A 25,111-nucleotide genomic window follows, 5' to 3' on the forward strand; every position below is an offset into this window, starting at 1 on the left:
AGCGCAGACAGTTGAATCTGCGAGCTGGATACGCCCGGGCCGCGCGCTCAACTCTGTGGACATGTCAGCCGCGCGCGCGAGAGAGAGTGGGTGGACAAAAGGACTCATGGCTCGTGTGATCGCTTCGATTCTTCGCTTTCTCTTTGCGCACGTGAAGCTAAGCCTGGAGCGAGCGCCCTGCGTCAGGCCGCTCCTCCCTAGGACAGGTCGTGCGCGGGGCGGGGGTGGGGGTCTCTTCTCCATCCCGCCCTCCCCCGCCCCCTCCACCTGCTATCCAGCCACCTAAAGACCCCGCGCCTGGCCCTCACAGCCTGGCGGGCTCAGAGCCCAGCAGGTCCAGCAGGCGCAGGTGACCGATCTTCTTCACCTCGCCCAGGGCGGTGCGCAGCTCGTGCTCGGGCTGTTGGTGCAGGCGACGCGCCAGCTCCTCGGGCACGGCGGCGCGGTCGCTGAGACGCACGGCCAGCACGAAGGAGAATCCGAAGCGCGCCCGGTAGCGCGCGTTGAGCTCGCTCAGCCGTCGCCGTTCGTCCCCGCTCAGGGTCGTGAGCCCCGCGCCGCTCTGCTCCCGCTGCGACTCGGCGGTGAGCGTGCCCCGCTGCAGATCGCGGCCCGCCAGGTCCGGGTGACAGCGCAGGATGCCCTCCTGACCTGCGGAGAAGCACACACACGTGCCCGCCAGCCGGTCACCGGGCTCTGCAGGGTCGCAGCCCGGTGTCCCCGGCTCTGCCCACCCCATTCCTCCACCCTCCCCAGGCCAAGCAGGGTCCCCGGGCAGAGGTGTCCCAGGGTACCCTCTATTCTAATAGATCCCAGACCTTGTGTCCCTTTGTCCCCCACCACTCCTGGTTCCCTCGAGGACCCCGTTGGTGGGGTGGGAGGGACAAGTGTGTCCTTTGAGGCCTTGGGCATGGAAGGGTGCGGAGGGGGGAAAGGGTGGCCGCCGGGGCTGGGAATTTACGACCCTTTCGAGGGAGAGAAAGAGAGAGAGAGAGAGCGCGAGCCGGGACGCGATAAGGAGCCTGGGCTTTTTGTATCTTTTCAAAGTCCTTGGCTCTCAGGGGGGCTTTGATGTTGAAAGGGGCCGGACGCGAAGGCCCGAGGACTTCCTGCCCAAGGCCTGGAATGGGTTTCGTTCTGCTCCAGAGGAGAAAAGACTGGGGCGGGGTGGTACTAGGAGGATAACATCCATGCGCCGGGCTCTCGGGGCAAATAAATCCCCAAGATGTTGTGACCCTGAGCTGTGAGCTCTGGACCTCTGGAATGAAGAGTACTAAAATCCTCACGGATTAAGCTGCAAAGAAACCCCATTTCCAACCGGAACTCTCTGGCCCTGAGTGAGAACTGCTTGCCTGGTTTTTTAGGACGTCCACACCGCCGCGCGCCCACCCTGCCAGGCGCGGGTCTCCCGGCTCTCTCCAAGAGCCCGCAAACAATAAAGTTTTCTTGGAAGAAAATAATAGTCTCCTAGGCCTAAAAAACGGGAACACCTAGGTTCTGACTCCTGACCCACACCCCGGGGGACTTCCTGTGTCCAGGCTGGTCACTTGACTTAGCTCTGGGGCTAGCCAAGACCTCAGATGTGGTGGTTACAATGACTATCAGTAAACCAAGGACAAGGACACCGAACCTGTGGAGGAGCTCTGAGGATTACAGACAATTCATTACCTAAACCCCAGTGCTCAATGCCTAAACATAAAATGGCCATATTATAGGAAGTCAGCTAGCTTTAATCCCAGCGCCAGGGAGGCAGAGGTAGGAGGATCGCTGTGAGTTCGAGGCCATCCTGAGACTACACAGTGAATTCCAGGTCAGCCTGGGCTAGAGTGAGACCCAACCTACCTCAGAAAACCAAAAAATAAGAAGTCAGTTAGTAGTGGAACTGCACTGGACAACCCAGGGTCTTAGCTGGCTCTTCCCATCCCAACAAAGCAGGAAGAATAAGTGGGAGGCTCTGTTGGCAACAGGAGATGACATATATATATATGTATATGTATGTGTGTGTATATATATATATATATATATATATATATATATATATATATATATATATATCATCCTTTGGTAAGGACTGGGGAGATGGCTCAGTGATTAAAGGCACTTGCTTGCAAAGACTGAAGACCCAGGTTCAAATCCCCAGTACCCACACGTGGCTTCTGTGGGGCATGTGTCTGTTGTTTGCAGAGGCTGGGAGGTCTTGGTGTGCCCATTCTCTGTCTCTCTCTTTCTATTTGCCAGGCATGGTGGCGCACTCCTTTCATCTCAGTAGGGTCACAGTGAGTTGGGGGCCACCCTGAGACTACAGAATGAATTACACATCAGCCTGGGCTACAGTGAGACCCTACCTCAAAAAATCAAATCAAATAAAATAAAAATAATATTGTAACCGGTCATAGTGGAGCACGCCTTTAATCCCAGCATCCAGGAGGCAGAGGTAGGAGGATTGCTGTGGGTTCGAGACCATCCTGAGACTACATAGTGAATTCCAGGTCAGCCTGGGTCAGAGTGAGACCCTACCTCGAAAAATCAAAATAAATAAATGAAATTTTAAAATAATATTCTTTGGTAAACTGTAGCTCAATAAAACTGAAAAGAAGGAAACCCTCGCTTAAGTTCCTCAAACTTTGTTTTCCTTGGATGACAGAAAAGTAAGGACTGAACCACCAGCTAATTCATGGGCTCGTATCCTGAGAGGGCCATGAAAACATTTAATAAAACATTTAAAAATTAATTAATTAATTAATTAATTAAAGGGCTGGAGGGATGGCTTAGCAGTTAAGGTGCGTGCATAGCCAAAGGACCCAGGCTTGATTCCCCAGGACCCACATAGGCCAGATGCACAGGTGGCGTATACATCTGGAGCTCCTTTGCAGTGGCTGGAGACTCTGGTCACCCATTCTCTCTGTCTCTCTCTCTCTCAAATATATAATATTTAATACAAGCTCAGAAAAAGGTGATTTGCCTAAGGTCACTCAGCTGAATACACCTGGAACCTTCCTCCAAAATGGCAGTCAGTCCCTTGGGGATTTAGCTAACCCTGAAATGTTAAGGGGAGTTCAAAACATAACCCCTGTCACCAAGAATCCCCACCTCTTTAACACCTTTGCTTTTGAACCTCTCTCGTGCTTCTTCCACTCCAAACAGTTCTCTTCTGCTCCTTCTGCTCCGTACATCCAACCCTGCCTGGGTGGTGTGAAAACTGGGTGTTAAATTGCCCACCTGGTGGACCAGTGGCCCCAGCCTCGGGTCCAGAGGTGGCTCTGACACCATGGGCTCAGCCAGGGTCACCCCACCCAGCTGGGGGATGTCCAGGCTGCCCTGACTGCTATGGGGGAGTCTTGCTGGTCTGTGTAGCGCACAGCTCATCCCCCCAACTTCTCTTCCTGTCCAGTTTTGAAACAGCCACTCAGTTCCCTTGCCCAGTCAGGGACTCCGGTTGCTTTACTGCGCTCACCAGAACCAGCCCAAGTGACAGAGGAGTAGTTACTGGTGGTCTGAGCTGGAATGGGGGGGGGGTGGTTATGTCCTCTCAGATCCTCCTGGCTCAGGCTGCCTAGCCCAAGAGGGCTGCTGAGGAGCATCCCCACCCAGTCCAGACCTACCTTTTGCCATTGCACCTCACTTCTCACTCCCCCTAGGGTTTATCTCTCCCCTTGAAAGCATCCCCCGGGTTAATGTTTGCCCAAGAGTGAGCATGTGTTTTCCACTCTTGGGGGGAGGTGAGGAAGGATGAGAAAAAGGAGGTGGAGAAAGGAGCAGAGCAAAGACCAGAAGAAAATAGAGTAAAAAAAAAAGAGAGAGAGAGAGAGGGACAGAAAGAGAGAAACTAAAATTTACACCCACACCCCTTCAGCACCACATTACAAGAAAAGGAAGTAATTGGGATGGGAATCTATCCAGCAGAATCAGAACTGGTTTGCCCAGTCAATGACCCCACCTTCACCTTCACAGGGCCACAGACCACTGGTCCCTTGAGAATTGCAGGGACAGCACCCACCTGCCAACAGGTCCACAGCAAAGGCCTCCCCAACTTCTCCCAACACTGTCTACCCAAGGTATCCCCGCCAGTGGCCATAAATCCAAGTAGGGGGGCTGAAGACAGGGCAGAGTGGTTACATTCCTGAAACTCTTATTTATTTATTTAAGAGCAACAGACACAGAGAGAAAGGCAGATAAAGAGAGAGAGAGAGAATGGGTGCGCCAGGGCCTCCAGCCACCGCAAATGAACTCTAGACACGTGAGTCCCTTTGTGCATCTGGCTAACGTGGGTCCTGGGGAATCGAGCTTCATGCTGGGGTCCTTAGGCTTCAAGGGCAAGCACTTAACCACTAAGCCATCTCTCTAGCCCACATTCCTGAAACTCTTCCCACTTGGTTGAGCAAGCACTGACCAGGCCAGTCCCGTGGATCTCAGAGCCTTCCCTGAAATTCAGGATTTCCCTACTGTGTCACGGGACCCCATGTCTAGAGATGTGGGGGTGGGTATGGGTTATGTGTGGTGTGTAGAAGAGTTCTTGGCACAGCCAACCCTCATTGTTCCTCTAGGAAAAAAAAAAAAAAAAAAAAAAGACAGGGCAGGCAACAGTGGCCAGGGAGCAGGAGCTGTAGGCAATTGCACAGAGCCCTGAGGACACACTTGCCTCTGTGTTTCTATCCCCAGTAGCAAGTTCCCACCCCTGGAACAGCAGGTGGCCTGTCCTAGAGACTAGCCCATCCATGTGTGTTCTTTGTGGAGAGATGGGCTCATGGAACCAAGGTTGGCCTTGAACTCCTGATGTTTCTGCCTCTACCTCCAAAGTTCTGGGATTCCAGGCACCACCATGTCTGCCACTTGTGTTTATTATTATTATTATTATTATTATTATTATTAGCGAGGGAGAGATAGGGACAGAGGGAGAGAGAGAGAGAAAGAGAGAATGGGTGCACCAGAACCTCTGGCCACTGCAAATGATCTCCAGACACAGGCGCCACCTTGTGCATCTGGCTTACGTGGGTTCTGGGGAATTGAACCTGGGACCTTTGGCTTTGCGGGCAAGCGCCTTAACTACTAAGCCATCTCTCCAGCCTCTCTTTACTGCTTGGATTTCTCTTCTGAAATTTCAGGCACTCGTCTTTCCATGGTCTCCATTCCTATCCTTGTACAAACGTACTCTAAGCTTACTTTTCCAGAAAGCGCAGTTGCAGCCCTCCCTTGTACCCCTGTTCTCTCCCACTTTCTCCTTACTTCTCTGTTCTCACTTCAAAGCTGTCCACTTCCTCCACCCTCCTTCCAGCTTCACTCTTTCAAGCTTCCAGCCCCACCCATCTCAGCCAATCTCCACTAATCAAGCTGGTGGATGGGCGACAGAGACCTCATCTGAACTCACCGACCAATGCCTGACCCTCTTCCCTCTAAGCTTTAGGGAGGGTGTCACATGGCTGGCCTTCTCTCCTCATGCTCTGCTGACTCTGACTTTCATCTTGCTCTGCCAGGTCAATGACATCAGAGGACCCCAGACCTCAGGACTCACACTTTTTTCCTTGTCCTTGCATACAGATGCGATAAGAATTCTCACCCAGGGCTGGAGTGATGATTTAGCGGCTAGCGTACTTGCCTTCGAAGCCTAAGGACTCAGGTTCAATTCCCTGGAAAGCATGTAAGCCAGACGTACGCGGTAGCGCATATATCTAGAGTTCGTTTGCAGTGGCTCGAGACCCTGGTGCTCTTTCTCTCTCCCCACTCTCATAAATAAATCAAAGCAAAATATTTTTTAATGTTTTTTTTTTTTTTTATTTGAGAGCGATAGACACAGAGAGAAAGACAGATAGAGGGAGAGAGAGAGAATGGGCGCGCCAGGGCCTCCAGCCCCTGCAAACGAACTCCAGATGCGTGCGCCCCCTTGTGCATCTGGCTAACGTGGGACCTGGGGAACCGAGCCTCGAACCAGGGTCCTTAGGCTTCACAGGCAAGCGCTTAACCGCTAAGCCATCTCTCCAGCCCAAAGCAAAATATTTTTTAAAAGAATTCTCGTCCAGTTTTAAATGCCATCAATGCTCTGACGACACCCAGATCTAGATAGCCCTTAACTATCCATGGAGTCCCTTCATCATGATCCAATGGAGTACTTACTGAGCTCACCATGCATGGGCACCAGGCACTCCAGCCTTCCTGAGCTCCTTTCTCCACCACATCCTGGCATTGCCAAGTCTTTCACGCCTAAGAAAACTGCGCCAGCTCACTCAGCCTAAGTGCTTAGGAGTATATTCAGTATTCTTGGTTCCTGATCTGCCCCCAGCCGACCCATCTCAACATATCCTGTTGACTTTGGCTCTAACATCGATCCCCAAGAATTCAATGACTTCTTTCCATCTCCACTACTCTAATCATAGTTCAAGCAACCCCATCTTTCACTCCTACTATTGCAAGAGCCCCATGAGCTGTTCCTTCAGTGCCCCATGTGGCCCCACCCCATCACCACGCTGGGCCTCCTGCACATTAGGTTAAATCCATGCTCTTCAACAAGACAGCCTTCATGGCCTGTACGCTATCAAGAAAGCCCTGCATGGTCTGCCTTTTCCCGGTTTCTTTTACCTCACCTTCCCAGTACTTTTCATGATTCTCCAGCTATCTTGCTGGTCTGCCCGCGTTCCTCAAGCATCAAGATCACTCCTGTGTTGGTTTCCTCTCCTTGAGTGACCTTGTCCTTTACATGGGCTGCCTCCTCGTCAGTCTTCAGGTTTTTTTTAAAAAAATATTTTATTTATTTATTTGTAAGCAGAGAGAGAGAGAGAGAGAGGGAGAGAATGGGTGCGCCAGGACCTCCAGCCACTGCAGACGGGTTCAGTTCCCCAGTACCCATGTAAAGATGAACTCTAAACGCATGTGCCCCCGTGCATCTGGCTCTACATGGGTACTGGGGAACCCGGCTCCTTAGGCTTTGCAGGCGAGCAACTTAATTGCTGGCCCATCTCTCCAGCCCCTAATTCTTCAGTTTTAAACTTTTCTTTCAACTGTCTCAGGAAGCTCTCCTTCATTATGCACTTCCTGTAATATTCACGTGTTCTTCTAACAATGTTTAGAATGTGAAATAATTCTACTGGCTTATTTTAACCCTGCCTGCCTTCTCCGAGATGAAAGCTCATGGCAGCCAAGCGCCTGCTTTGCCTACCATCCATCCAGTGCCCAAGACAAGCCTGTGATATATCCACAGGAGACTCAAAGGGCACCAATCCACCAACATACTTGGGTAAGAGTGCTGCCTTTTGGATGAAGTAAACAAATGAGTACACTTTGTTTTGTTTTGATTTAGCTTATTTCGTGATACTGAAAATGAATCCCGGAGCCTGGCACAAGCTAGGCAAATGCTACCCCTGAGCTACAGTCCCAGTCCACTCTTTGCTTGGCTTGCTTGTTTACTTGTTTATTTATGTTAGTAAGGGTCTCTATTCTAGGCCAGGCGGAGCTGGTGCTCACGCTGTAGTCCCAGGCTGACCTTGAACTCACAGTGATCAGCCTCCCAAGTGCTGGGATTAAAGTCATGAGCCACTGTACCCAGATACTCTTTGATTTTCTTTCTCTCCACCGAGGTAGGGTCTCACTCTAGTCCAGGCTGACCTGGAATTCACTACGGAGTCTCAGGGTGGCCTCAAACTCAAGGTGATCCTCCTACCTCTGCCTCCCACAGTGCTGGGATTAAAGGCGTGCGCCACCGTGCCCGGCTCTTTGATTTTTATTACAAATCAGTTGATTCAGGGGTGTGTGTGTGTGTTAACCTTGTCTTTATTACAGCCCTTACTGTTGCTTTACCTTCGTTCTTGACTGGGTGGAGGGCTGGAGCCAATATTAATCCTGTGCCGCCATCTGCTGGCCACTATTTGCCATAGCGAATAGTGTGTGTGACCTAACCAGAGGTCAACCTTAGTTTATCCTATTTTATTTCTGTGAAAATCACCCAAAACAAACCCTTCATTAGGCAGATTACTGATCCTGTTCACCCCAATTTCCCTTCCAGTTTTAGGGTCCAGAGACTGTTACACTGGGTTTGCTCCTTATTTGTAGTAAAACTCATTTGATTTGATTTTTGGCAAGCATGTGTGGGTGTGTGTGTGTGTGTGTGTGTGTGTCTAGTATTTGTGATGTGTGTGTGTGGCTTATGCATGTGTGTGTGGGCATGTGTACCCTGTGCAAGCACACGCAGAGGTCACAGGAGAACGTGGGTGTCCTCTCCTATCAAGTATCCGTGTGTTTCCTTGACATGGTATCTCTCGCTGAATTTGGAGCTGCTGTTTGTTGTTGTTTTGATTTTTCGAGGTAGGGTCTCACTCTAGCCCAGGCTGACCTGGAATTCACTATGGAGTCTCAGAGTGATCTTGAACTCATGGCGTTCCTCCTACCTCTGCCTCCCGAGTGCTGGGATTAAAGGCGTGCGCCACCACGCCTGGCTGAGGAGAAGCCATTTTTTCATCAGAATGACTAACCATCAAGTACGCCCCAGGGAGGCCCCTGTCCTGGCCCCCCTGGCCCACTGGGGTAACAGGTGTGTGAGGTCACTCCTGGCTGTTTACATGGGTGCTGCAGAATCAAACTCGGGGAGAATTGGGCCCCTTTAGGCACTCATGTTTGCCCCACAAGCACTGTTACCCACTGAACTATCTGCTAAGGCCTTATTTGATATTTTTGATTCCCCAGGACACACGTTGGCCAGATGCACAAGGGGACACACACGTCTGGAGTTTGTTTGCAATGGCTGGAGGCCTTGGTGCGCCCATTCTCTCTCTCTCTCTCTCTTTCTCTCTGTCTGTTGCTCTCAAATAAATTAAAAAAATATTTATTTATTTATTTATTCATTTATTTATTTATTTAACAGAGAGAAAGAGGGAGAGAGAGAGAGAGTGGGCACATCAGGGCCTCCAGCCACTGTAAATGAACTCCAGAGACATGCGCCGCCTTGTGCATCTGGTTTATGTGGGTCTTGGGGAATGGAACCTGGGTCCTTTGGCTTTGCAGGTAAGCACCTAAACCACTAAGCCATCCCTCCAGCCCTACTTGATATTTTTAACAAATAAAAATGGTATATATAGGGCTGGAGAGATGGCTCAGCGGTTAAGGCCCTTGCCTGCAAAGCCTAACGACCTGGGTTCAACTCCCCAGTGCTCATGTAAAGCCAGATGCACAGTGGTCCATGTAACCGGAGTTCATTTGCAGAGGCTGGAGGCCCTTACATACCCATATTCTCTCTCTCTCTCTCTCTCCTCTCTCTGTGCTTGAAAATGAATAAATAAAATATGTCTTTAAAATTGGCTCTGGAGACATGGCTTAGTTAGTTATTTGCCTACACCCAGGCGTAATTTCCCAGTACCCACACAAGCCAGTTGCACAGGGTGGCATATATGTCTGGAGTTCATTTGCAGTGGCTGGAGGCCCTGGCACACCCATTCTCTCTCAGATAAATAAATAAAATGTATATATGTATTTATAATATACCGCTTGATGATTTATTTTTCTTTCTCCTTCCTTCCTTCCTTTCTTTTTTTTTTTTTTTCTTTTGATTTTTCAAGGTAGGGTGTCACTCTAGCCTAGGCTGACCTGGAATTCACTATGTAGTCTCAAGGTGACCTTGAGGTCATGGTGATCCTCTTACATTTGACTCCCAAGTACTTGGATTAAAGGTGTGTGCCACCATGCCTGACTAGCTTAATCTTTTGTTTTGTTTTCTTTTTTTTTTTTTTTTTTGATTTTTCAAGATAGGGTCTCACTCTAGCTCAGGCTGGAATTTTCTATGTAGTCTCAGGGTGGCCTCTGCATCAACAGCAGATGCTCGCACCACCTTGTGCGCATGGGTGACCTTGCACACTGCGTCACCTTGTGAGGCTGGCTTACGTGGGGCCTGGAGGGTCAAACATGGGTTCTTTAGGCTTTGAAGACTAATGCCTTAACAGCTAAACCATCTCTCCAGCCCCAGTTTAATTTTACGACATTACTTTCTGTTCTTCCTAGATGTGCCTACAGTGAATTAAAACAAGTTGGTCACATCGATACATTTGTGTCAGGCCCGAAAGCCATCTGAGATGTCAGCCTGTCCTGACCTCCAGATCCTTGGTGGGCAGAGGAGAACAGCAGGTCTCTTTCCCTGCCAATGTCTGAGGAAGGCCTCACTAGGAAAGTGGCCCTTGCCTCTTGTCCTTGTTCCCTGAGGGCACCTCACACCCGCCCAGGGTCCAAGACAGCCAGGAGCAGGGGTGGGGGGGGAGCCTGAGCTGGAAACTATTAACCGTGCCACTTCCATCTCACCGCTCTCCCCCAAACTCTAGGTCCCCTCTTTCCTGCCCCATGGTAAGAAGCACCTCCAGTTTCTTTCACTCTCACCAGACAAAGTTCAGTCCCCTTTCTCCAGAGGGATTCATCCAGTTTCTCCTCTTCCCTGTCTGCCCCACCAGAGAGCCTAGCTAAGTGAATTCACTTTCCTTCCAATCTAGTCCAAACTGGTCCTTTCTTGCAAAAAAAAAAAATGTCAGTGAGATCGACTGAAATCCCACTGTGTCCTGACTTGAACCTAGTGCACTGCCAAAGTAGACACTGGGTGGCTGGAAGGGGGTGGGCCCTCAGCCTGATTTCTGACCTCTAGTTCACTGAGACCTTTGCCCAGATCCTCCATGTAGTCAGCAACCATATTACCCAGCACTAACATACAGTTTGGGGTTTGTTTGTGTTTTTTTCCTTTCCTTTTTTTTTTTTTTTTTTTTTTGAGGTAGGGTCTCACTGTAGCTCAGACTGGTCTGGAATTCACCATGGAGTCTCAGAGTGGCCTCGAACTCATGGAGATGCTCCTACCTCTACCTCCCCAGTGGTGGGATTAAAGGCGTGCACCACCACATCCGGCATTGTTTCTTTTTTCTTCTATTTTTTTTTTTTTTTTTTTTTTTTTGAAGTAGGATCTCACTCTAGCCTAGGCTGACCTGGAATCACTATGTAGTCTTGGGCTGGCCTCAAACTCACAGCAATCCTCCTACCTCAGCCTCCTGGATCCTCACGAACATTCCTTCACTACACTTAGAACCTAACACCTTGCAAGAGCCCAACTCTTGCTTACTAAACGCGGGAATGTTTACTGTACCTTTCAATAAGAACAGCTAAATGAATGCCAGGTGTGGTGGCGCACGCCTTTAGTTCCAGCACCTAGGAAGCAGAGACAGGAGGATCTCCAGAGAGTCTGAGGCTACCCTGAGACTATACAGTGAATTCCAGGTCAGCCTGAGCTGGAGTGAGACCCTGCCTTGAAAAAAAAGCTAAATGACACCCTGAGACTACAGAGTGAATTCCAGGTCAGCCTGGGCTGGAGCCAGACAAAACAACCAGCTAAATGAATATTTCACATACTGGCAACCAGAGTGGAATGATCTAAAAAATTTCTGCTCCCCTATTTGAAATCATGTCTGACACTGAGGCCTTACCTGACCGTGGGAGAGTATCAATAAACTCAAAAAAATGCCTTTCTAAGTCTTCCAGGTCAGAGAACGGGCGCTGGGACCAGACGGCCGCTGCAATCAGAGGGCATCTCTCGATGACGTTCCCAAACACGTCCACAAACTCTCCGAAGTCCATGGAGTTGACTTTCTGCATGTCCATGGCTCCCTGCAACTGGGAACAGCGCCCTGTCCCGTTCTGCTGCAGGGTGGCTGTTCCTGCTCTGGGCTCTGTTTGCCGACCACACAACCTGCTTTATGCAATGGCAGCTTAGCATGGTATTTAAATGCCCTGGAAGGAGCAGGTCCAGAACGCTTAGGTAATAAGTAAACACGGGCTTAAGGTGTGTGTGTGTGTACGTGTACACGTGTGTATATGTGTGTATATGTGTATGCGTGTGTGTACATGTGTGTATGTGTGTACATGTGTACGTGTGTATGCACGTGTGCGTATGTGTATACGTGTGCGTATGTGTGTATGTGAGTGTGTGTGAGTGTGTATGTGTGTGTGAGTGTGTGCAGTGCTTTACCACTGAGCTCCATCCCAGCCCAAGCTCAAGTTTGCCGACTCCTTCCAGGTCACTCCCAGAATCAAAGCCAGCAGAGGCCTTTACTTCACCCTCGCCTTTGAGCCGCACGGACTCAGGCTCGGCACCACTTTTGCCATCGCTGTCCCCAAGCAGCTCTTGCGGACAAGGCAGGCCGGGTCGGAGGTGGGGCCCTCCCCGCCCCGGCCTCTCTGGACCCCCGGGGCGACACAGCACGTGCTCCATGAAAGCTCGCGCTGCGGGGAGAGACGTCCTTGGTCCTTGCGGTTAAGAGCACTTCCCGAGCCAGCGCGGGGCGGGTGCGCCGAGGAGGCCTGAGAGACAGCTCAGGTTTCATCCCAACCCCAAAGACCCTCGCGCGCAGCTGGCTGTAGCCATGTGCACCTCTAACCCTAGTCCCATCATCTGACTTGGTCCCCAGATCATGGCACTATTTGGGGAAGCAGTGGAAAGCAGAAAGCGGGACCTAGTTGAAGGAAGTAGGGAGCAAGCCCGTCCCCACCCCTTTTTTCCCTTTTCGCTCTACTTTCTGTCTGATGGCCACAGGCTCTGCTACCATGTTTTTTGGTTTTGTTTTTTTTTTTTAATGTTTTTTTTTTAATTTTTATTTATTTATTTGAGAGTGACAGACACAGAGAGAAAGACAGATAGAGGGAGAGAGAGAGAATGGGCGTGCCAGGGCTTCCAGCCTCTGCAAACGAACTCCAGATGCGTGCGCCCCCTTGTGCATCTGGCTAACGTGGGACCTGGGGAACCGAGCCTCGAACCGGGGTCCTTAGGCTTCACAGGCAAGCGCTTAACCGCTAAGCCATCTCTCCAGCCCTGTTTTTTGTTTTTTTTTTGAGGTAGGGTCTCACTCTAGCCCAGGCTGACCTGAGATTCACTATGTAGTCTCAGGGTGGCCTCGAACTCACTGTGACCCTCCTACCTCTGCCTCCCCAGTGCTGGACATGCGCCACCTCGCCAGGCTCTATGTTGCTCTTTCTGCTTCATCACAGGTTCACGGCACTGGGGCCAGCTGACCATAGACAGAAACCTCTGCAAACACAGCAAGAACAAGCGTTTCCTCCTTTGCAAATAAATAAATAAATAAAAATTAAGACTGTCTTTAATTTACTTCATTTGAGAGAGAGAGAAAGAGGCAAGTAGAGAGAGTGAGAGACAATGAACACACCAGGGCCTTCAGCCGCTGCAATCATACTCCAGATGCGTGTGCCACCTTGTGGATCTGGATTACGTGGGTCCTGAGAAATGAAACGTGGGTCCTTTGGCTTTGTAGGCAAGAACCTTAACCATTAAAGCATCTCTTCAGCCCCTAAAAATAAAAAGTATTTATTTATGAGAAAGAGGGAAAGAGAGAGAGGCGGATAGAGAAAGGGAGAAAACGGGTGCACCAGTGCCCCTGGCCAGTGCAATTGAACTAGACACATGCACCACTTTAGAATTGAATTTGGGTCCTTAGGCTTTGTAGGCAAGCACCTTAACCACTGAGCCATCTCTCCAGCCCTCCTCCTTTAAAATGTCCTTCTCGGATGTGTGCCCCAGCACTGAAGTGTCTGAATAACACATGGATTCAACCACAAAAAAGTCCTCAATGCTTTTTCTATCTTATTAGGATAATTCAGAAGCTGATACATGTTGGAAATCTGGAAGTAAGAAAAAAGCACGTGACTGTGTGTGTTTTAGTTAATAATTACCCCTCCTTTTTTTACTTGTATTTTTTGGTGCTGCTGGTGTTCGTGGAATAAACAGGTCAATGCTACACTGACATATTCCACACCCTGGTTCTGCACCCTTTTGCATGACATATACCATTGACTTTTTTTTTTTTTTTTTTTTTACAATGCTATAGAATGATCATAGACGAGATCAGCTAAGGCTGTTCCTGAGAGAGTCTTTCATGGAAAAGAAGAAAAGAGGAAGAAAAGATGAGGAAGAATTGCCACAGACTGTGGGGTGTGGGTAGGAAGGAAGACATCCGCCGCAGAGTATGGTGTGAGAACGAGGAGCTCTTGAAAGAATTTGGCACTTAGCGCTGAGAATGGGATAAGCGAATGGAATGAATCTAACTCCATTGGAATAAATGAATGGAAGCTATATGAGATGAGGCTTTGTTCCCTCCTAACCAACAGATCGATCTTTTCTTTAATTCTATGACTTAATAATTGCCTTTTCAGAAATCAAGATGGAATTAGGAAATCAGGCGTGGTGTTTGGGAGTCCATCTAGAAATAGTGGTGCTCGGGCGCCACCTGCTGGCACGATTGCTGTATAGACCCGCTGGAAAGGTTCGCTCCGGCCCAGCCTTCCCCTGCGCTGGTCTCCAAAAGCACGCCTTAGAAGAAGTTTGAAAAAATGGGTGGGTCTCGGAGTGCTCAGCACTGTAATATTTCTATCACACCTTCCAAGGCTCAGGGTCTAATGCGGAAGAGGTGGCGGAAAGAATGTAGGAGCCAAAGGAAGGGTAGGACTCCTTACAACGTGCTCCCTCCAGACACAAAATGGCCTGGATATCCATGACCTCACAGTGCCTGACACCACCTACACAAGACCATCCTAAGAGGAGGAAAAGATGATGACATCAAAATAAAAGAGAGACTGATTGAGATGGGGAGGGGATATGATGGAGAATGGAGTTTCAAAGGGGAAGGTGGGGGGGTATTACCATGGGATCTTTTTTATAATCATGGAAGTTGTTAATAATAAAAATTTGGAAAAAAAATGGGTGGGTCTGGAAGGCAGTACTTCCCAGCCGGTGGCCTCTTGCAGTGTAGTCAGAGATGACTTAGCAGTTAAGGCACTTGCCTACAAAGCGAAAGGACCCAGGTTTGATTGGCCAGTACCCACATAAAGCCAGATGAGCAAAGTGTGGGATGCATCCGGCGTTCGGTTGTAGTGGCTGGAGGTCCTAGCATGCCCATTCTCTCTCTCTCTCTCTCTCTCTCTAATAAAGAAATAAAATAGTTTTTTTAAAGTTTCAAATGTAGAAGCAGTCTGAATTTCAGATATTTGGATTAGAGATGCTCAATCTATGTTAATATATATATATTTGAAGCATTTGGTGGTTTGAATGATATGCTCCCCCCCAGCCCACTGGCTCATGTGTTTTGAATATTCGGTACCCAGAGGTGGCAATTTGGGAAAGTTGTGAGGCATTTTGGGAGGTAGAGCCTTGCTGAAAGAAATGAGTCTTGCTTTCTCGGTGAACGTGGTACCAGCACAAGGGTGAAGGAGATAGACACAGAGAACACCCAACTCCTACCAAACCAGATATGCAGAGACACAGAGACTCCCAAGACCTCATTACTGAAACAGACATAAAACGAACCCAACATGGCTCAGGGAAATTCGCAGAAGAGGGAGCAGAAAGATTGTTAGAGCCACAAGTTGGGACATTATGCACAGAGACATTGCCTCTTCCCCATAAGTGATGGCTGCCCCCACAATGCACGACCCACAATCCCCAATGAGGAGGGTTCCTGTGGAGCGGGGGAGGACAGGAAGGAGTTAACAATGGTACCAACATGACTGCATACACACTGTGTACATAAATAGTAAAATTTAAAAATGTTTGTCTCTAGGGGTGGGCCTTGTGATTTCAAGTCCAGCCATTTCCAGTGCAAGCAAGGGCCTTCTTTGTTCTTCCTCCCTGCTGATGGGGAGATGTGATGCGGAGCTGTCTGCCCTTGCTGCGCTTTCCCAGCCATGATGAGGCTTCCCCTCGAAGCCGTAAGATGGAACAAATCCTTTCCTTCCATGCACTGCTGTTTCTGGTCAGATGTTTCATCCTGGAGATAAGAAGGTAACTGCTACAGAAAATTGGGACTGGGAGATGGCTTAGCTGATAAGATACTTGCCTACAAAGCCAAAGGACCCAGGTTTGGTTCCCCAGTAACGACATAAACTTAGATTCACAAAGTGGTGCTTGCGTCTGGAGTTTGTTTGCAGTGGCTGGAGGCCCTAGCACACCAATCCTCCCTCTCTCTCTCTCTCTATCAAATAAATAACCAAAGAAAAGAAAAAGAGAGATGGTTTAGTGCTTAAGGCATTTGCCTATAAAGCTCAAAGACCCAGGTTCGATTCCCCAGGACCCATGTAAGCATAAGGCGGCGCATGTGTCTGGAGTTTGTTTACAGTGGCTGAAGGTCCTGGTGCACCCATTTCTCTCTACCAACCTCCCTATCTATCTCTTTCTCTCTCTCAAATAAATAAATAAATATTTTTTAAAAAAAATTTTAAAGAGAACAGATACGGAGAACTGGGATCATTGCTTTGATGAACTTGACTGTGTGTCATTTTAGTGGCTTGGAACTGGTCTGTGTGAGGCATATGAGAGGACTTGGAACATTGGACCTTACCAAAATGCAGAACAAAGAGTGGACTGTGGAGGCGCAGCTTGTGGATTTCAGAGGGGAAAGAAAGGGCTTTGCTGGGGAACCGGGCTGTGCCTGAGCTTGTCTGGCCGCACTCTGCCCGTGTCCTGAGAACTCGAGCAAGGTTGGACTTAGGAGTCATGGATTGGCGTGTTTCGTGGAAGAAATTACAGGGCAGGAGACTATGAGAGACAGAAAGTTTGACACAGAAGGAAGTGTAGGCAGATGTTTAGCCCAGGTCCAGAGACAGCACCCACTTCAGCTGCAATTGTCTAAGCATCAACACCATTGAGGACGGCAGCTGCTCTGCATTGGGACAATAAGAGGAGTGTTGGTTCTTTTGAAAGGAAGGGGCCTGAAGGGAGAGTGCTGAAGGAGATCCCTGCTCCTCAACATCGGGCTTTACTCTCCCACTGGATTAACAATTAGCAGTTCAGCCCACCTGGTACTGGTTTTGGAAGCATTGAGTTGCCAGAAATAGAGGCTCATTGGATGGCAGTATGGTTCCAGAGGTGCCTGCTAGGCCGTGTGGAGCAGGCGCCTAGTCACTGTAGGGAGGCCGTCGGGACCATGGCATAGAGCCGTGAAGGCGAGCTGAACCCTGGGTTGTGGTGGAGAGACCCCAGGACATTGGAGATGCTGGGACTATGGTGCAGACATCAAAGAAAGCTGCTGGCTCTGAGGGGAATCTGCCCAGGAGGCAAGTAACAGAGCTGGGGGCGCGGGGGGGGGGGAGGGTGGGCACAACTGCCCAAGCCTTTGGGAGCCCTGGTGCCCGAGGACATGCTGCAGGAGCTTCTGTTGTCCCTGCTGGTTTTCAATCTTGCATTGGTCTGGTTCTGTTCTCGCTGTGCTCCTGATTCCTCTTTTTTGAAATGGGAATGTTGATTCTGTGCTGAATAAACACGTTTGTTCATGTGTTGAAAGTTTTGGAAATGGGAATGTTGATTCTGTGCTGAATAAACACGTTTGTTCATGTGTTGAAAGTATGCACCTCGTTTCGAATTTACAGGGCTCACAGTTTGAGAGATTGTGAACTCCAGATTCACGAGGGACTTTGGTCTTTTGAACCATTTGGGGACGTTTAGAGTTGGACTGAATGCGCTTTGTCATCAAATGGTTGACTCTAGGGGGGGGGGGGCGGAGGCAGAGCTGGAAAGTGGTGATTTGAATGAACTGCCGCTTTGTGCATCTGGCTTTATGGGGTGCTGGGGAATTGAGCCCTGGACCATCAGGCTTTGCCAGAAAGTGCCTTTTACCACTGAGCCATCTCTCCAGCCCAGCCTTGTAATTTCTTTTTCTTTTCTTTTCTTTCTTTTTTTCTTTTTTGTTTTTTGAGGTAGGGTCTCACTCTAGCCCAGGCTACCCTGGAGCTCTTCTGTAGTCCCAGGCTGGCCTTGAACTCTCAGTGATCCTCCTACCTCTGTCTCCCAAGTGCTGGGATTAAAGGCTTGTGCCATGATGCCTGGCAGCAAGAGACCCCGGTGCACTGATACGCTCACTCTCTCGCATTCTTTGCTTGCAAATAAATACTTTTTCTTTTTTTTTTTTTTTTTTGAGGTAGAGTCTCTCTCTAGCTCAGGCTGACCTGAAATTCACAATGTAATCTCAGGCTAGCCTTGAACTCACAGCAATCCTCCTACCTCAAGAAGGAGAGAGAGTGAGAGAATGGGTGTGACAGGGCCTTCAGCCACTGCAAACGAACTCCAGATGCATGCGCCATCATGTGCATCTAGCTTCTGTGGGATCTGGAGAATCGGACCTGGATCCTTAGGCTTCGCAGGCAAATGCCTTAGCCACTAAGCCATCCCTCCAGCCCTAAAAATATCTCTTTTATAAAGGAAGTTACGAGGTGTCTTGTGGGAGGACTAGAGACCCTTGTCTCAGAAAAGGAGAGGGACCAACCCAGCTCCAGGGACAGCGGAAGGATGGCCTGCTTGCTGTCCTTGTCAGAGCCTGGCACTGTGGCAATGGTCCTCCTGCCGCTCTGTGCGTCCTCCTCCAGATCTGTGCAGAGTCTGGAGCGGGGAAGGGCCGTGAGCTGCGGCCGGGGTCTCACCCTGGCTGGAGGGCGCAGCACCGACCTCTCAACCGAATTACACATGTCCAACAACGGCACTGTTCCGCCACAGTGGGAATGGATACCGAATGGTGGTCACTACGACAGCCCTTAACAACCATCTGTACAGGCATGTGCATTGATATTCCTAGTATAGGAAGCTGAGGCAGGAGGATGACGAGTTTAAGGCCAGCCTGGTTACATAATGAGGTCAGGTTTCAATGCCCCCTCCATAAGATGGGGGCCTCTCAAAAAGAAAAAAGAAATCACACATGGCAAGGCGTGGTGGTGCACGTCTTTAATCAGAGCACTCGGGAGGCAGAGGTAGGAGGGTCACCGTGAGTTTGAGGCCACCCTGAGACTACGTAGTGAATTCCAGGTCAGCCTGGGCTGAAGCGAGACCCTACCTCAAAAAAAAAACTCCGAAACTAAATTGATTAATTAATAAAAGCACATATGTCCAAACATTGCATGCAACTTTAGTGAGTTCATGAGCTCTTAGTCTTCCCCTAAATACCCCAAGGAAATAATTCGATTACAAACATTTCTATAGTAGAAAGTTTATTTTCATCCATAAAATATATCACTAAACAGCTGAAAAAGTTACATATTATCTTAAAACATAGATTTAAAAAAAATCATATTAGCTTCTCCTTAGCAAAATGCTTTTGTTTTCATGTATTTACAAGAATAGACTATACTTTGGGCACACTATTTTCCCTCAATCAAGCCAGCCTGGGAAGGCCCGTGTGTGTGGGCAGATGCACCAATAAAGCGCATTATTGGCTCTTCCTTCCTGTGGACAGGGAGGTTTGGTTTTACAAAAGGCCCTTTAAGAGTGATGGCAGACAGCTTTTTAGGAAAAAGTCCAGCAAAGCAGCAGTTGATAATATATCTCCTCTGAGTAAGGAGGCTGATCTTGTTTGGTGATCTATAGCCTGTCCAAGGTGGGTGGGGGGACAACGTCCTCCTCATTGGCTTGTTTCTCTGTGAATCTTCACCTGGGCCTGTGGAGAGGGTGGCTCGGAGCTCACCTCTCTGCTGAGTGCCCGCCTGTTTTGGTAGCTGGAAGGGCGTTCTGAAACGTGACCATCCGTGTTCTGATACATCTGCATGCGGGAAGGACAGAAAAGATCACCATGTGATTCAGACTTGCAAGCTATATAACCATACGGCAGCGAGAGACTGAGATAAAAACCAATCAATGCCGGGCATGGTGGCGCACATCTTTAATCCCAGCACTCAGGAGGAAGAGGTAGGAGGATCGCCATGAGTTCAAGGACACCCTGAGACTACATAGTGGATTCCAGGTCAGCCTGGGCTAGAGTGAGACCCTACCTCAAAAAACAAACAAACAAACAACTAAAAAAAAAAAACAAACCCAAACCAAAAAACAAACAGAAAAAACCCCGATCATTATTTTTATTATGCATATGACAGAGAGACAATTTACACATTAACTGACAATATTGGTCCTTTTATTAGTGGAGAAATGAAGTTAGAGTCAAAGATTTTATGTAATTATTGTTTCTATTCTTTTTAAAAAATATTTTATTTATCTATGCACATACTTACTGTGAGAAATGGGAGTGGACGCTCCAGGGCTTCTTGCCACTGCGAGCAAACTCCAGACATATGTGCCACCATGTGCATCTGGCTTTATGTGTGTACTGGGGATTTGTAAGCAAATGCCTTTAACTGCTGAGCCATCTCCCCAGCCCAAATGTGTAACACAGGCTGGCCTTGAACTCCTGATCCTCCTGCCTGCTCTTCACCGACACAAAAAGGTTTACATGTGTTTATAGTAATAAAATTATTTATAAGAATTATAGTTATGTTCTTAAGAATTCTTTGTGATTTAGGGTCCATGTATTCTATTCCTCCCTTTCCTCCATCCCTTGATATTTTTTTAAAATAACTTTTAAAAAGTTATTTGTTTGCAAGCAGAAAGTAAGAGAGATACAGAGGAGAGAGATAGGCAGAGAGAGAACGGGCATGTCAGAGCCTGTAGCCACTGTAAACGGACTCCAGACACATGTGACCCTTGTACATCTGGCTAACTTGGGTCCTGGGGAATCAAACTTAGGTCCTTTGGCTTTGTAGGCAAATGCCTTAACTGCTAAGCCATCTCTTTCCAGGCCCCTTAAATTTTACAAAAAAAAAAATTATTTTTTGTTTTTTTGAGGTGGGTCTCGCTCTAGCCCAGGGTGACCTGGAATTCACTATGGAGTCTCAGGCTGGCCTTAAACTCACAGCGATTCTCCTACCTCTGCCTCCCAAGAGTTCCCAAGTGGATTAAAGGGGTGCACCACCATGCCCAGCTTTACTTTTTAAACATTTTTAAAATGCAGACTTTGCCGGGCGTGGTGGCTCACGCCTTTAAACCCAGCACTCGGGAGGCAGAGGTGGAAGGATCGCTCTGTGAGTTCAAGACCACCCTGAGACTCCATAGTGAATTCCAGGTCAGCCTGGGCCAGAGTGAGACCCTACTTCAAAATCAAAAACAAAAAACAGACAAAAAACAAATGCAGACTTTGATAAGAACAAAGCCCATCCATAATGGTGGGCTTGTGGTGAAGCTGACCAGGGTCCGTGAGGTAGGTGATTAAGTGTTCATCTAAATTTCCTGTATTTCCTTTTTTATGCAGAATATTTATTGACTTTTTAAGAAAATTTATTTATTATTTATTTGCAAGCAGAAAGAGGTGGGGGGAGAGAGAAAGGTAGAATACGGGCACACCAGAGGCCTCTAGCCACTGCAAGCAAACTCCAGACCCATGTACCACTTTGCGCATCTGGCTTCACACGGGTACTGGGGATTTGAACCCAGTACCATCAGTCTTTGCAAGCAAGTGCTTTTAACCCCTGAGTCATCTCTTCAGCCCCAGAATATTTATTATTATTATTATTATTATTATTTTGGACTGATAATAGCCATACTGATGATTCTGGATTTCCATGTCGGGTAAATTCCATTTCTTCCTGAGATGTAAGTTTCCTCCTGTCTTTTTGGAGGTAATGATTTTACGATGTGCGCAGTGTCTGGTGCACCCCGGCGCACCAGCAAATCTAGTGATTTGCTTCCCATAGGATGCTGCGACACTACAGAGTGAGACAGCGGGCCTGCTGAACTCAAAGCTGCTGGGGCCCTGAGCTCGGGACTGTCCCCGCCAGCGACCCTTACCAGCGGAGCATGTGGCTTCACTACCTGAACCACCCTGCTGGCAGACGCCGTCTTGCCTCCCACCATGACCCCCAAGAAGGGGCAGCTTCTGGGGCACAAGTGAGTCACTCGTTTTGATTTTTCTTTCTTTCTTTCTTTCTTTCTTTCTTTCTTTCTTTCTTTCTTTCTTTCTTTCTTTCTTTGTTTCTTTCTTTCTTTCTTTTTTTGGTTTTTCGAGGTAAGGTTTCATTCTAGTCCAGGCTGACCTGGAATTCACTATGTGGTCTCAGAGCAGCCTCAAACTCACGGGGAGTCTCCTACCGCTGGGATTAAAGGCATGTGCCACATTGCCTGGCCTCTTTTTTATTTTCTAATGGATGGATTTAAAATTATGAATTTGGGGACTGGAGAGATGGATTAACAGCTAAGGCGCTTACCTGCAAAGCCTAAGGACCCATGTTCAACTCTCCAGGTTCCACGCAGACCAGACACACAAGGGGACGTAAGCATGCAAGGTCGCACATGCGCACGAGGTGGCACATTTGTCTAGAGTTCAATTATAATGGCTGGAGGCTCTGGCCTCCAATTCTCTCTCTTTCTCTGTTTCTCTCTTTCTATCTATCTATTTCTTACTCTCTAGCATACAAAAAAAAAAAAAAGGAACAAAAAGACAAATTTGGGCTGGAGACATTGCTCAGCAGTTAAGGTGCTTGCCAGCAAAGCCTAATGACATGGGTTCAATTCTTTAGTACCCACGTAAAGCCAGATGCACAAGGTGGTATATGCATCTGGAATTTACTTGCAATAGTTAGAGACACTGGTATACTCTGTGGGGTTCATCTGCTGCCTCTCCGGGGTGCATTCCTGCAGCCATAGTCATCTGTTGTAGTTTCTGCTTCGTGCTGTTGGGAATGGACGGAACCCAGGGCCCCACGCAGGCCAGACAAGTGCCGTGCTGGGAAGCCACACCTCTAGCCCCGTCCTAAGACACTCATGTCAACGCAGCCTGAGCGTGGCACCCGGCGGCTCCTTGACTGAGCTCTGTTGGCGCCCAGGCTAGATGGATGTTTTCGCTATGTAGTCCCCGCCCTTCTCCCTGGTTCTGAGTGGCATCTCCCTTCCCCAGTCCCTGAGGAAAACAAAGCCAACGTTTCTGCACAGCCACTCACATGGGTCCAGATCATCCCAGGGAGTAGATGGGGCTGTGCTGAAGAAACAGAGAGGCAGCCGGGCGTGGTGGCGCACGCCTTTAATCCCAGCACTCGGGAGGCAGAGGTGGGAGGATCGCCATGAGTTCGAGGCCACCCTGAGACTACACAGTAAATTCCAGGTCAGCCTGGACCAGAGTGAGACCCTACCTCAAAAAAAAAACAAAAAAAAAAAAAAAAAAAAAGAAAAAGAAAAGAAACAGAGAGGTGATGTAGTCACTGGAGAAGCAAGGGTTGGATCACAGCGGCCTGCTCTGTCATACCCTTGTATGGATTAGGCCTCTGTACCAAGGTGCCCAGCAGTGAGGGCAGTGAGGCAGAGATGGCTCAGTGGGCATGAATACTTGCTGCACAAGAATGAGGACCTGGGTTCAATCCTTGCCACCCAGGTATAAATCGGTGCATGCCTGTCCCCACAGCACTGAGGGGCGTTACAGAGACAGGAGGCTTGCTGGTCAGCCACTCTAGCCAAAAAACAGTAAGAGTCCGTCTCAAAGAAATAATGTGGAAGAGGGCTGGAGAGACGGTTTAGCACTTGCCTGTGAAGCCTAAGGACCTAGGTTCAAATCCCCAGCACCCACATAAGCCAGATGCACAAGGTGGTGCATGCATCTGGAGTTCATCTGCAGTGGCTAGAGGCTCGGGCATGCCCATTCCATTCTCTCTTTCTCTCTCTCTGCCAGATAAATAAAAATAAATTTAAAATATTTTTAAAAAGGAAATCATGTGGAAGAACAACTTCTTCCTCCGCCCTTCACACGTGTGTGCACGGTGCTTGCTTAATTGCACACACCACACCACACATGCATACACCCACGGGGGAAAAGGTGTCTGACATTGGACTGGGGGGTTAGCCTGCCTGTGGGTTCCACGCCCAATACCAAAGGAAAAATGAAGAAGTAAGTAAATATCCCGCAGAGTAGCCACGTGGGCCTGGCCACGGCCTCCTTCTTGACAGGCACAGGCCTGGCTTTGGTTTCACCCTCCCGCACGGGGGCGCCCGCTCCCAGGAGCCGCCGGGATGCCACAGAGGCTATAGCAGGAAGGGCACCTTCCACGGAGGGGCCCGGGGCAGACAGGGGCGAGGACCCAGTTGAGAAGCTGGTAGATCCTTCCTTGAACAGACAGGGCACCGCGTCTTGCGGGCTTCCTGAGCAGGGGGATGGGTTCTGAACGAGCCCAGGGGACCGTGGGCAGGGGATCCCACCCTGGCTGCACCCCTTGCTCAGTCTTCCCTGCCTCCGCGGTCCTGTTCCACGCCATACGTCACCCACAGCCATTACTGTCCACTCACTTGCCCCGGGGCTGAAGTTTGTTTCAATTATTCCTTAAGCCTGGAATATCCCATTCGCCCTCCAAAATGTTCCTCACAGACCAGCTCTCATCAGACTAGCCCATGAATCCGAACCCCTCTACCTAATGGAAACATCCGCCAGTCCTTTCCTCTCGACTTCACAGACTCATTTCTCCCTCTTTTCTGCAACTCTGCCTTTCCATTATGTTCCAGTGTCATTAACTGTTCACGGGAGGTCATGTGCCTGACCGCCCACTTATGTCCCTCGGGGCTTTCCATCTCCAAGCCGTTTGACCTAAATTCCCTGACAACAGCTTCTATATGAAATTGAAGAAAAAAAAATCGGAACAGATGGATGCATACCATCACAACAGAGAACAGAACTGAGATGTGAAAATGGACTCAGACCTTCATAGAGCAGACAATCCACTGAATAAATCAAACTGCCTTTTTAGTTTTATTTTTGAGATTTTTATTTTTTATTTTTCTTGCTATGCAGTGCAAGCTAGCCTTGAAGTCACAATCTTCCTACCTTAAGTGTCCTTAAGTGCTGGGATTGCAGATACATGTGTCACCGTGCCCAGCTTAGATTTATATTTAACTGACATCTAATACTAATACTAATTTCTCAGTATGTGGTCAAAGGAAACAGAGGGCTGGAGGGATGGCTTAGCAGTGAAGGCATTTGCTGGCAAACCCAAAGGACTCAAGTTCGATTTCCCAGTACCCATGTAAATAAAGCCAGATGCACAATGTGGCACATGCATCCGAAGTTCATTTGCAGTGGCTAGAGGCCCTGGCACACCCATTCTCTCACTCACATTCTCTCTCAAATAAATAGATAAATAACATTTTTTTAAAATATTTTTTTTGTTCATTTTTTACTTATTTATTTGAGAGTGACAGACACAGAGAGAGAGACAGATAGAGGGGGAGAGAGAGAATGGGCGCGCCAGGGCTTCCAGCCACTGCAAACGAACTCCAGATGCGTGCGCCCCCATGTGCATCTGGCTAACGTGGGACCTG

General features: G+C 48.7%; 2 protein-coding genes and 1 pseudogene across 2 annotated transcripts in view; all 3 read right to left on the reverse strand.

Annotated features, from left to right (window-relative positions):
* Positions 1–304: 304 nt before the first annotated feature.
* Positions 305–11,604, reverse strand: Urad (ureidoimidazoline (2-oxo-4-hydroxy-4-carboxy-5-) decarboxylase). The gene is made up of 2 exons (XM_004659980.2): positions 11,430–11,604; positions 305–651 (listed from the first exon to the last, which is right to left on the reverse strand). The coding sequence occupies exons 1-2, from the start codon at positions 11,602–11,604 to the stop codon at positions 305–307; spliced, it is 522 nt and encodes a 173-aa protein (XP_004660037.2).
* Positions 11,605–19,170: 7,566 nt separating this feature from the next.
* Positions 19,171–25,111, reverse strand: part of Flt3 (fms related receptor tyrosine kinase 3) — a 100,150-nt gene continuing 94,209 nt past the window's right edge. Inside the window, exon 24 of the mRNA XM_045154476.1 lies at positions 19,171–19,529. Within this exon, the coding sequence (XP_045010411.1) occupies positions 19,392–19,529 (138 nt within the window). The 3' untranslated portion in view covers positions 19,171–19,391. The remainder of the gene's footprint in view (positions 19,530–25,111) is intronic.
* On the reverse strand, positions 19,567–21,670 carry LOC105944101 (annotated as a pseudogene).

Source organism: Jaculus jaculus, chromosome 7 (genome assembly GCF_020740685.1).
Source record: "Jaculus jaculus isolate mJacJac1 chromosome 7, mJacJac1.mat.Y.cur, whole genome shotgun sequence".
Lineage (NCBI taxonomy): Eukaryota > Metazoa > Chordata > Mammalia > Rodentia > Dipodidae > Jaculus > Jaculus jaculus.

Bases quoted from the DNA above. Each gene is read 5' to 3' on its own strand.
- Urad (XM_004659980.2), bottom strand. From the start codon at position 11,604: ATGGACATGCAGAAAGTCAACTCCATGGACTTCGGAGAGTTTGTGGAC. The intron at 652-11,429 runs GTAAGGCCTCAG...GCTTCTCCGCAG, and splicing joins TGATACTCTCCCACGGTCAG to GTCAGGAGGGCATCCTGCGC.